Below are 12,807 nucleotides of genomic sequence, written 5' to 3'. Positions count from 1 at the left end.
TTTTATACACGGATGTGGCTAAAAAAAACAAATCCACTAATTTGTTGAAGGGGTGTCCACACATATACAGTTGAAATCGGAAGTTTACATACACCTTAGCCAAATACATTTAAACTCAGTTTTCACAATTCCTGACATTTAATCCGAGTAAACATTCCCTGTCTTAGGTCAGTTAGGATCACCACTTTATGTTAAGAATGTGAAATGTCAGAATAATAGAAGAAAGAATGATTTATTTCAGCTTTTATTTATTTCATCACATTCCCAGTGGGTCAGAAGTTTACATACACTGAATTAGTATTTGGTAGCATTGCCTTTAAATTGCTGAACTTGGGTCAAACGTTTCATGTAGCCTTCCACAAGCTTCCCACAATAAGTTGGGTGACTTTTGCTCGCACACGCTTTTTCAGTTCTGCCCACAGATTTTCTATTGGATTGAGGTCAGGGCTTTGTGATGGCCACTCCAATAATTTGACTTTGTTGTTCTTTTGCCACAACTTTGGAAGTATGCTTGGGAGTCATTGTCCATTTGGAAGACCATTTGCGACCAAGCTTTAACTTCCTGACTGATGTCTTGAGATGTTGCTTCAATATATCCACATAATTTCCCTTCTCATGATGCCATATATTTTGTGAAGTGCACCAGTCCCTCCTGCAGCAAAGCACCCCCACAACATGATGCTGCCACCCCCGTGCTTCACAGTTGGGATGGTGTTCTTCGGCTTGCAAGCCTTCCCCTTTTTCCTCCAAACATAACGATGGTCATTATGACCAAACAGTTCTATTTTTGTTTCATCAGACCAGAGGAAATTTCTCAGAAAAGTACGATCTTTGTCCCCATGTGCAGTTGCAAACCGCGGTCTGGCATTTTTATGGTGATTTTGGAGCAGTGGATTCTTCCTTGCCGAGCGGCCTTTCAGGTTATGTCGATATAGGACTCATTTTTACTGTGGATATAGATACGTTTGTACCTGTGTCCTCCAGTATCTTCACAAGGTCCTTTGCTGTTGTTCTGGGATTGATTCGCACTTTTCGCAACAAAGTACGTTCATCTCTAGGAGACAGAACGCGTCTCCTTACTGAGCGGGATGACGTGACGGCTGAGGAGTCCCATGTTGTTTATACTTAATTACTATTGTTTGTACAGATGAACATGGGCCCGATTTGGACATTTTCACTTAGGGGTGTATTCACTTTTGTTGCCAGCGGTTTAGACATTCATGGCTGTGTGTTGAGTTATTTTGAGGGGACAGCAAATTTACACTGTTATACAAGCTGTACACTCACTACTTTACATTGTAGCAAAGTGTCATTTCTTCAGTGTTGTCACATGAAAAGATATACTCAAATATTTACAAAAATGTGAGGGGTGTACTCACTTTTGTGATATACTGTATATAAACTCAGCAAAAAAAGAAACATCCTCTCACTGTCAACTGTGTTTTTTTCAGCCAACTTAACATGTGTAAATATTTGTATGAACATAACAAGATTCAACAACTGAGACATAAACTGAAAGTTCCACAGACATGTGACTATCAGAAATTGAATAATGTGTCCCTGAACAAAGGGGGGGGATCAAAATCAAAAGTAACAGTCAGTATCTGGTGTGGCCACCAGCTGCATTAAGTACTGCAGTGCATCTCCTCCTCATGGACTGCACCAGATTTGCCAGTTCTTGCTGTGAGATGTTACCCCCCTCTTCCACCAAGGCACCTGCAAGTTCCCGGACATTTCTGGGGAGAATGGCCCTATCCCTCACCCTCCGATCCAACAGGTCCCAGACATGCTCAATGGGATTGAGATCTGGGCTCTTTGCTGGCCATGGCAGAACACTGACATTCCTGTCTTGCAGGAAATCACGCACAGAACGAGCAGTGTGGCTGGTGGCATTGTCATGCTGGAGGGTCATGTCAGGATGAGCCTGCAGGAAGGGTACCACATGAGGGAGGAGGATGTCTTCCCTGTAACACACAGAGTTGAGATTGCCTGCAATGACAACAAGCTCAGTCCGATGATGCTGTGACACACTGCCCCAGACCATGACGGACCCTCCACCTCCAAATTGATCCCGCTCCAGAGTACAGGCCTCGATGTAATGCTCATTCCTTCGACGATAAACGCGAATCCAACCATCACCCGTGGTGAGACAAAAACACGACTCGTCAGTGAAGAGTACTTTTTGCCAGTCCTGTCTGGTCCAGCGACGGTGGGTTTGTGCCCAAAGGCAATGTTGTTGCCGGTGATGTCTGGTGAGGACCTGCCTTACAACAGGCCTACCTCAGTCCAGCCTCTCTCAGCCTATTGCGGACAGTCTGAGCACTGATGGAGGGATTGTGCGTTCCTGATGTAACTCGGGCAGTTGTTGCTGCCATCCTGTACCTGTCCCGCAGGTATAATGTTCGGATGTACCGATCCTGTGTAGGTGTTGTTACACATGGTCTGCCACTGCGAGGACGATTAGCTGTCCGTTCTGTCTCCCTGTAGCGCTGTCTTAGGCGTCTCACAGTACGGACATTGCAATTTATGGCCCTGGCCACATCTGGAGTCCTCATGCCTCCTTGCAGCATGCCTAAGGCATGTTCACGCAGATGAGCAGGAACCCTGGGCATCTTTCTTTTGGTGTTTTTCAGAGTCAGTAGAAGTCAGTAGAAATGAAAACTTTGGACACTAAAGAGGCCTAACTGTGACCTTAATTGCCTACCGTCTGTAAGCTGTTAGTGTCTTAACGACCGTTCCACAGGTGCATGTTCATTAATTGTTTATGGTTCATTGAACAAGCATTGGAAACCCTTTACAATGAAGATCTGTGAAGTTATTTGGATTTTTACGAATTATCTTTGAAAGGCAGGGTCCTGAAAAAGGGACGTTTCTTTTTTTGCTGAGTTTATATATTATGTGTTCTGATAAAAATTTGGTAATGATAAAGTCATACAAATCAGGCTAGCATAAAAACCTCAACAGAACAGTGAACAGAAGAATCAATCAATAACAACAATGGATATCGGTGAGAGAGCCATCTTTGCTGTTTGCAATTAAAAACCGAGATTAAAAGACTGACCGGAACATCAGATAAAGAAGCGATAAGACAGTAAATCAGTTCACATCAGTGCAAGAGCACAAAACAAGAACACAATCTGTCTAAAACACACAGACCTTAATCCGCCTGCCTCAAACTTTATAAATGTCAATTCTCACCTTGACCTGGGCTGCCATTAAGAACCTTGGCCGAGCAGGTGACTCATAAAACCGGGAGCTAATGTACTGGAATAGTCCTAAAAAAAGAGCCCGTTCCAGGCATTAAAATATACAGGTCCTTATAAATGATTGCACTAAAAACCCTGACCACATCAGCTAAATGGATTATAAATCTAGGCCATTTCCATAATGCATGCATCTTTAACATACAGGCAGGCATAAATCAGGGTCTATTTTCTAAACACAGGTTAATTGCGCGACTTCAAACACAGTCAATTTTTTTATGCAAATTAATCCACTTAGCATTTCTCAGGTGGCTCTTTCTGAATTGCTCGACCATATGCGCTGCGTACCCACTTGAAACCTATCAATAACAATAACACAGTGCCGGGAAGAGGTGGCACTATGTATACGGAGGGAGAGAAAAAAACCTGTGTCATTTTTTATTTATTTTTTACAGACACTTTATTTATGGGTGTTTATTGCCAGAAATTGTGCCAAAATGAGTCAGGATAAAACAGATTAATTATGGCCCGGCCCCTTTTAATATAAGTGAGTGCAGTGGCAACGCAATTAAAGCAGATAGCACCGCCATCAGGGAGAATAAACGCCCAACAACATCGCAGGTTGCCTTCTGTTAGCTGCCAAATAAATTCCTTAATTTACAACATTAAGAATCAATAAAAATATAATGCCTTTCAAACGCATCGCTATCAATCAGGGGTGCAACCCAACGCACCTCTAAAGGGGAACTTTTAGTCCGACCGGGGAGATTAATGAGGAAAGGCACTGGGGAAGAGGGAGGGAGGGTGGACGGTACAAACACACACACACTAAAGACTTCAGCCACCCCTGAAAGAGTTTGGAGGCTAGGTCAGGGCTAATACCGGGCTTTGTCCTATCATGAAGAGGCATGCTGTGGGTGAGGCATAGCGAGGGGGGGTGGGGCGGTTTGCTCCACATGTCCTACTGAAGGTTACTGGATCTTGGCTGGACGGTGACAGTGATGTGGGGCAGTGAGACTGGCATCAGGAGACCTCTCTCTTTACTACCCCAACAAAAATGTCCGGAAGAAGAGAGGCACCGAAAACAGCACCCTGCGGGCACACAAGCTTCAGAGGGGACGTTCCGTATTTTGCAACTTGATGTTAGTTGGTTTCTCGCCCTGAAAGTAGTCTATGGGTCAGGAGAAACTGTAATCCATTTTGTTTTCTTTAAACAGTCACTACAAACTACAGCGAGCCTAACTTTAGCAACCGTGCATTTTTTATTTCACGATCAAATCAACACAATATATTTGGTTTGAAGTTAACTTGTGATTTAAAAAAATTATAATTACATTACACATTTGCCCCTATCCAGTGCTTGACTTTGACTGAAATTGGTGTCCGTACTGTTTATATTCAGGTGCAGGACTCCACAACACTTTTGAGCTAATATTCCATAAGAGGAACTGGAGCTCAAAAGTAGAACATTTGAGGTGCCAGTACCCGGCTCAGCAGAGCTCCTGTCCAAGTCAAGCACCGCCCGTCACTTCCAATGGCTTGTAGAAACTAGTAAGAACGGCAAGAGACTCCGGCAACCTTGGACTCTAGATGCTAGAGAGCACAGATAATAATACTGAAGACTATGAGAATTCAATATGCTTTTATGCTCAGTGGAATTGTATACTCTGGTCTGTAAAAAATGTAAATCATACACAAGTGTTGTTAAGTGGTTTCCGTTTGTGGCGTCAATCCTTATACGTGTCAGTTGGGAGGACAAGTGAGGAAGAGGGATGACCGGCATCCCATATTGTGATGTCCAATCCCATTTCAGTGAGTACCCCAGACTGGCCCACTCCTGATGTTAATACATTACCTCCATGACAATGGCAGGCCGGGAGGTCATTATTGAACTATATTAATCTCCTGTGTCCCATAGGCCTTAGTGTGTGTTCCGCGCAACTCTCCACGCAGCAGTGATGCAATCCTAATCTATAACGTCCCCCCCCCCCCCCCGGGTGCAGGTAATAACGGCACTAAACAAATATCAATACACCACTCAAACGAGCACTCACACGTCGTATTTATGGGAAAAAAAGGGAACTTACGGTAGGGTTAATTGAAAGTCAAATTCAAATTAATTTCCCCTGCCTTAATTGCCTGAGCCATTAGCTGTAGTGATCGGGGAGGGGGAGCAGAGCGCGTTTCTATCAGCTGACTAGCCATTTCTCACCGTGGGATGGAAAATGTGGAGACACCAGTCCCGAATGTCACCCTAATTCCCTCTGTGGTGCACTACTTTTAACAAGTAGTGCACGATATATAGGGAATAAGGTGCCATTTGGGACAACTCCCAGGAGGAGTTATGGTGCTCTGATGAGTGGACTGGACCATCATGCAAAGAGAGAGAGAGCAAGAGCACAGCGAGAGAGAGAGAGAGGACTTTAGACGCTCCGGACTGTAAAACAGATCAAAATGCTATTACCACATTCTTTGACCGCTTATTTATGTCCCTGTCGGCGGAGGGCTAGCACTGATTTAGCGCCGGCCAAATGCAATCGCTACACAAACAACGAGGCAGGAATCATAGGCTAATGGAAGGCCTAATTGAGAGGCGGTTGGTTGTCATGAGGTAATTCTTCTCCCGTTGAGAATGAGATGACCCCTCCCAGACACACACACACACACACACACACACACACAGACACACACACTCCCACGGCATCTCGATAAACAATCTGCTGGCACATGCATTAAATAAGATTTAAAAACATTCGGCTATAATAAATAGTGTGGTCAAAGGGGGAGGAGGGGGCAGGGAAAACAATGCCTTCAACAGATTACGCATAGGACTAATGAACCAAACTATGCTTTGTACAAGAATCGGGTCCAAGTTCTATGTCTTATTTCATTCAAAATTGTTACTTTCTTGGACCTCAAACACAAAATCAAGGACAACGAACACAGTTGTTTGATATGCAGTCAGGTTAAAATACTAGCAGCCATTAGATCTTATAATGAATCAGCCATATCTCTGTACTGTACCTCTATTATTCAATGACATCGGGTTGGTTGACTCCCAGATGACCTGCTGGTGTCTGGGGCACAGTGTGACCCTCAGAGGGAACACCAGGGGGCATGGTAAAACCCTGTGCAAGAGGTAGCGGAGCACAGTGCTGCTGACTACATTTCACATCTCATTAACTGATTAGACGGTCATCACACATTGGTTGGTTTTCCATCTAATTACCACATTAGGAGGTGCTTGTTGTTTCAGTTAATGCTTGAAGACACCTGGTGATCATTTGGAGCCAACATACAGATATGCACACAAACACCTTGTATTGCATAATAACTACACCCTTGGGTGCTTCTTAATTATTAAAAGGTGCACTATGCAGAAATCACTCCGCCATTTCCTGAATGCTAAATTTCAAATAGTTTGCTTAATTTCAGTTTATGTGACAAAACATGCAAGTATAGTGTAGACAATCATTGTACCATCCAAACAGCTGTGGAATATCTTTACCATAACCAAAAATATAGTATTTTCAGCTGGTGTACAAAACCAAAAGTAAGACGCAAAAAACGGAACCTAAGAACAGGAAGCTTAGAAATAGCGCACAAAGAACGGATCTACCGCTTCTTAGTAATTGCTTTCAATGAAAATGACAGATCCATAACACACATTTCTATGTGAATTTGGTCTGGTTGCCCCAAAAAGTTACATACTGCAGCTTTCAATTGGTCAGTTCCTGCTGCAAGCATTTTAGCATACCATCCCATTCTTCCATTGTCTATGATGACAGCCTTGACATTGTCCCCACTCTACACTGTATTGGCTACACGAGAACACTGATCACACACATTGATTTCTGTTGACTTTTACAGAGACCTGGAATGAGAGCGGTCTGTCTGTCAGCTAAGACAGCCCGCCCGTGGGCCTGGGTGGTCCAGTGGTCAGTAGCGCCCGCCTACAGCACGTTTTCCCGTATCGGCGTGGGTTTGAATCCAACCCACTGCCTTTGTGACACACTATATATCTATCTTTCCTCTGTCGTCTCTCCTCTATTATATAAAAATGCACAATAAAATGTTTCTATTTATAACTTTACCTTCCCCAGTATCCGTCCCAGGAAGTAGTAGTGTCTGGCGAAGGAGTCCCCCACTAGCATCTGGGCGGTGGGGCTAGGGTAAAGCAGGCTCTCGTTGGTGGTCTTGAAAAAGCCCTGGTTGGGGTTGAAGCCCGACTTGAGCAGCTCGTTGAGGAACTCGCGGAAGATGCCCCCGCCGTCGATGCCCGCCTCGTCCAGACCGTGGGCGTTGAGTAGGTGCACCCGGACACGTTTCTTCAGGTCCGGCTCTAGATACACGGGACACGGAGGGAAATCAAGTTAGTAGAGAAAATATACACTGACTGTATAAAACAAGACAAAGACAGCCCAGGTGAATCCAGGTGAAAGTTATGATCCCTTATTGATGTCCTCTATTAAATTCACTACAATTAGTGTTGATGAAGGGGAGGAGACAGGTTAAAGGATTTTTAAGCCTTGAGCCAATTGAGAGATGGATTATGTATGTGTGCCATTCAGAGGGTGAATTGGCAAAACAAAAGATTTAAATCCTCCTCCCCCTCCTCCCCCCTCCTCCCTCTCTGCGGATGACTTCGTCAACCATTTTGAAAAGAAGGTCGACGACATCCGATCCTCGTTTGCTAAGTCAAACGACACCGCTGGTTCTGCTCACACTGCCCTACCCTGTGCTTTGACCTCTTTCTCCCCTCTCTCTCCAGATGAAATCTCGCGTCTTGTGACGGCCGGCCGCCCAACAACCTGCCCGCTTGACCCTATCCCCTCCTCTCTTCTCCAGACCATTTCCGGAGACCTTCTCCCTTACCTCACCTCGCTCATCAACTCATCCTTGACCGCTGGCTACGTCCCTTCCGTCTTCAAGAGAGCGAGAGTTGCACCCCTTCTGAAAAAACCTACACTCGATCCCTCCGATGTCAACAACTACAGACCAGTATCCCTTCTTTCTTTTCTCTCCAAAACTCTTGAACGTGCCGTCCTTGGCCAGCTCTCCTGCTATCTCTCTCAGAATGACCTTCTTGATCCAAATCAGTCAGGTTTCAAGACTAGTCATTCAACTGAGACTGCTCTTCTCTGTGTCACGGAGGCGCTCCGCTCCGCACTGCTAAAGCTAACTCTCTCTCCTCTGCTCTCATCCTTCTAGACCTATCGGCTGCCTTTGATACTGTGAACCATCAGATCCTCCTCTCCACCCTCTCCGAGCTGGGCATCTCCGGCGCGGCCCACGCTTGGATTGCGTCCTACCTGACAGGTCGCTCCTACCAGGTGGCGTGGCGAGAATCTGTCTCCGCACCACGTGCCCTCACCACTGGTGTCCCCCAGGGCTCTGTTCTAGGCCCTCTCCTATTCTCGCTATACACCAAGTCACTTGGCTCTGTCATATCCTCACATGGCCTCTCCTATCATTGCTATGCAGACGACACACAATTAATCTTCTCCTTTCCCCCCTCTGATAACCAGGTGGCGAATCGCATCTCTGCATGTCTGGCAGACATATCAGTGTGGATGACGGATCACCACCTCAAGCTGAACCTCGGCAAGACGGAGCTGCTCTTCCTCCCGGGGAAGGACTGCCCGTTCCATGATCTCGCCATCACGGTTGACAACTCCATTGTGTCCTCCTCCCAGAGCGCTAAAAACCTTGGCGTGATCCTGGACAACACCCTGTCGTTCTCAACTCACATCAAGGCGGTGACCCGTTCCTGTAGGTTCATGCTCTACAACATTCGCAGAGTACGACCCTGCCTCACACAGGAAGCGGCGCAGGTCCTAATCCAGGCACTTGTCATCTCCCGTCTGGATTACTGCAACTCGCTGTTGGCTGGGCTCCCTGCCTGTGCCATTAAACCCCTACAACTCATCCAGAACGCCGCAGCCCGTCTGGTGTTCAACCTTCCCAAGTTCTCTCACGTCACCCCGCTCCTCCGCTCTCTCCACTGGCTTCCAGTTGAAGCTCGCATCCGCTACAAGACCATGGTGCTTGCCTACGGAGCTGTGAGGGGAACGGCACCTCCGTACCTTCAGGCTCTGATCAGGCCCTACACCCAAACAAGGGCACTGCGTTCATCCACCTCTGGCCTGCTCGCCTCCCTACCTCTGAGGAAGTACAGTTCCCGCTCAGCCCAGTCAAAACTGTTCGCTGCTCTGGCACCCCAATGGTGGAACAAACTCCCTCACGACGCCAGGTCAGCGGAGTCAATCACCACCTTCCGGAGACACCTGAAACCCCACCTCTTTAAGGAATACCTAGGACAGGATAAAGTAATCCTCCTAACCTCCCCCCTCCCCCTTAAAAGAGTTAGATGCACTATTGTAAAGTGGTTGTTCCACTGGTTATCATAAGGTGAATGCACCAATTTGTAAGTCGCTCTGGATAAGAGCGTCTGCTAAATGACTTAAATGTAAATGTAACGGGGTATGGTAGTAGGTGCCATGCGCACCGGTTTGAGTGTGTCAAGAACTGCAACGCTGCTGGGTTTTTCACGCTCAACGGTTCCCCGTGTGTATCAAGAATGGTCCACCACCCAAAGGTCATCCAGACAACTGTGGGAAGCATTGGATTCAACATGGACCTGCATCGCTGTGGAACACTTAACGCCTTGTAGAGTCCATGCCCCAACGAATTGAGGCTATTCTGAGAGCAAAAGGGGTGCAACTCAATATTAGGAAGGTGTTCTTAATGTTTTGTACACTCAGTGTACATGCATGTAATAATTGAAATGTAAATTAAAATTAAAAAAATCTACATTATGTGTAGGGATAATAGGGAAAATACACGACATTACCAAAAGTATGTACCTGCTAGTCGATCATCTCATTCCAAAATCATGGGCATTAATATGGAGTTGGTCCCCCCTTTGCTGCCAAAACAGCCTCCACTCTTCTGGGAAGGCTTTCCACTAGATGTTGTAACATTGCTGCAGTGACTTGTTTCTTTCAGCCACAAGAACATTAGTGAAGTCGGGCACTGATGTTGGGCGATTGGGCCTGGCTCGCAGTCGACGTTCAAATTCATCCCAAAGGTGTTGGATGGGGTACAGAGGGCACAGAGGGCCTCCCGAGTGGCGCAGCTTTCTAAGGCACTGCATCGCAGTGCTTGAGGCGTCACTACAGACCTGGGTTCAATCCCAGGCGGTGTCACAACCGGCAGTGAGCGGGAAACGCATGAGGTGGCACACATGGGTCTCCTGTCGTCTGGGCTAGGGGAGGGTTTGGTCCGGCCGGGATTTCCTTGTCCCATCCATCGCGCTCTAGCACCTGTAAGTTGACTTCGGTTGAAAGCTGGACGGTGTTTCCTACGACACAATGGTGCGACTGGCTTCCGCTTTAAGTGAGCAGTGTCAAGAAGCAGTGCGGCTTGGCAGGGTCGTGTTTCAGAGGACGCATGGCTCTCGAGCTTCGCCTCTCCCAACTCCATAGGGGAGATGCAGCGATGGGACAAGACTAACTACCAATTGGGCAGAAAAAGAGGTCTTGACAAACCATTTCTGTATGGACCTCGCTTTGGGGGGGGGCATTGTCATGCCTTCCCTAAACTGTTGGAAGCACAGAATTGTGCTGTAGCGGTAAGATTTCCCTTCAATGGAACAAGGGGCCTAGCCCGAACCATGAAAAACAGCCCCAGACCATTATTCCTCCTCCACCAAACTTGGCACTATGCATTGAGACAGGTACTGTTCTTTTGGCATTCGCCAAACCCAGATTTGTCCGTTGGCCTGCATGCTGAAAGCCAATGAGCTCTTCAGTAAGGCCACTGTATTGCCAATGTTTGTCAATGGAGATTGCATGGCTGTGTGCTCGATTTTATACACCTGTCAGCAACGGGTGTGGCTGAAATAGCCAAATCCACTCATTCGAAGGGGTGTCCACATACTTTTGTATATATAGTGTATCTATTTTAGAGTTTATATTTCTCCCCATTTCCACATGTCAAGAGGCATGATTTCTTTGACCTGAGGAATAATCAAATCAAACCGTATAAAAGAGGTCACGTTTCAGAATAATGAATGTACGGTGATAAATCAGAGCAGCTATAACTTATAAAGACACATGAATGATATAGATCACCTTTCCAGCCCCTCGAAGGCAGGGCCACCTACTACTACAGTTTTTAATCATGTGACCCAACAAAAGTGCTCTTCGAAATTCAAACACAAAAAGAGGTGACTTAAAATAATTGATTTCCCCGCTTTTATGCGAGCCATTAGAATAACCACGATCACAATTATGCTTTAGTGAAATCCAATACTTCAGAGACCGATGGGAAAGCTAACCTTCATTTCTAATGGGATCTGCAACCTCGGCTAGAATATCTGGATTTTATGGACCTCAAACAGAAGACAAATACCGTCTTGGGCTGTGTCTCAATAATATCTCCTTTCTAATGTGCACTCGTTCACTACTTCCCACAAATCTAAAAGCATTGGATTGGTGGAGGTATGGGCTTGTGGGACTATACACCATATTTATTAAACCAGTCATTTCCATCCAAACCCGTGAAGAGAAGTGAACAAGTGCACACTTTGGGAGAAAGGAGAGATTATTAGGACGCAGCCCGAGACATACAGTGCCTTCGGAAAGTATTCAGACCCCTTGACTTTTTCCACATTTTGTTACATTACACCCTTATTCTAAAATGTATTAAATAAATACAAATCCTCAGCAATCTACAGACAATAACCCATAATGACAAAGCGAAAATAGGTTTTTAGAAAAATTTTCAAATTTATTACAAATACAAACCAGAAATACCTTATTTACGTAAGTATACGTAAATACGTATACTTTGCGATGAGACTTGAAATTGAGCTCATGTGCATCCTGTTTCTATTGATCATCCTTGAGATGTTTCTACACCTTGGGAGTCCACTTGTGGTAAATTCAATTGATTGGTAATGATTTGGAAGGACACACACTTGTCTATATAAGGTCCCAAAGTTGACAGTGCCAGTCAGAGCAAAAACCAAGCCATGAGGTCAAAGGAATTGTCCGTAGAGTTCCCGAGACAGGATTGTGTCGAGGCACAGATCTGGGGAAGGGTAGCAAAACATTTCTGCAGCAAATAAGGTCCTCAAGAACACAGTGGCCTCCATCATTCTTAAACGGAAGAAGTGATGAACCACCAAGACTCTTCCTAGAGCTGGCCGCCCGGCCAAACTGAGTAATCGGGGGAGAATGGCCTTGGTCAGGGAGGTGACCAAGAACCTGATGGTCACTCTGACAGAGCTCTAGAGTTCCTCTGTGGAGATGGGAGAACATTCCAGAAGGACAACCATCTCTGCAGCACTCCACCAATCAGACCATTATGGTAGAGTGGCAAGACGGAAGCCACTTCTCTGTAAAAGGCACATGACAGCTCGCTTGGAGTTTGCCAAAAGGCTCCTAAAGACTCTGACCATGAGACAAGATTTTCTTGTCTGATGAAATGAAGATTCAACTCTTTGGCCTGAATGCCAAGAGTCACGTCTGGAGGAAACCTTGCACCATCCCTTCAGTGAAGCATGGTGGTGGCAGCATCATGCTGTGGGGGTATTTTT

At 45.9% G+C, this 12,807-nt stretch overlaps 1 protein-coding gene across 2 annotated transcripts in view; it reads right to left on the bottom strand.

Annotated features, from left to right (window-relative positions):
* The window catches only part of ube3c (ubiquitin protein ligase E3C), a 44,695-nt gene that overhangs the window by 12,665 nt on the left and 19,223 nt on the right, over nt 1-12,807 (bottom strand). For both annotated transcript variants that reach the window (XM_071329101.1, XM_071329100.1), the window contains exon 19: nt 7,298-7,545. In XM_071329101.1, coding sequence (XP_071185202.1) covers nt 7,298-7,545 — 248 coding nt within the window. The remainder of the gene's footprint in view (nt 1-7,297; nt 7,546-12,807) is intronic.

Source organism: Salvelinus alpinus, chromosome 10, assembly GCF_045679555.1.
Source record: "Salvelinus alpinus chromosome 10, SLU_Salpinus.1, whole genome shotgun sequence".
In the NCBI taxonomy this organism is placed as follows: domain Eukaryota; kingdom Metazoa; phylum Chordata; class Actinopteri; order Salmoniformes; family Salmonidae; genus Salvelinus; species Salvelinus alpinus.
Note: the sequence above shows the minus strand (reverse complement) of the source record. Positions and strands in the feature narration are given on the sequence as shown.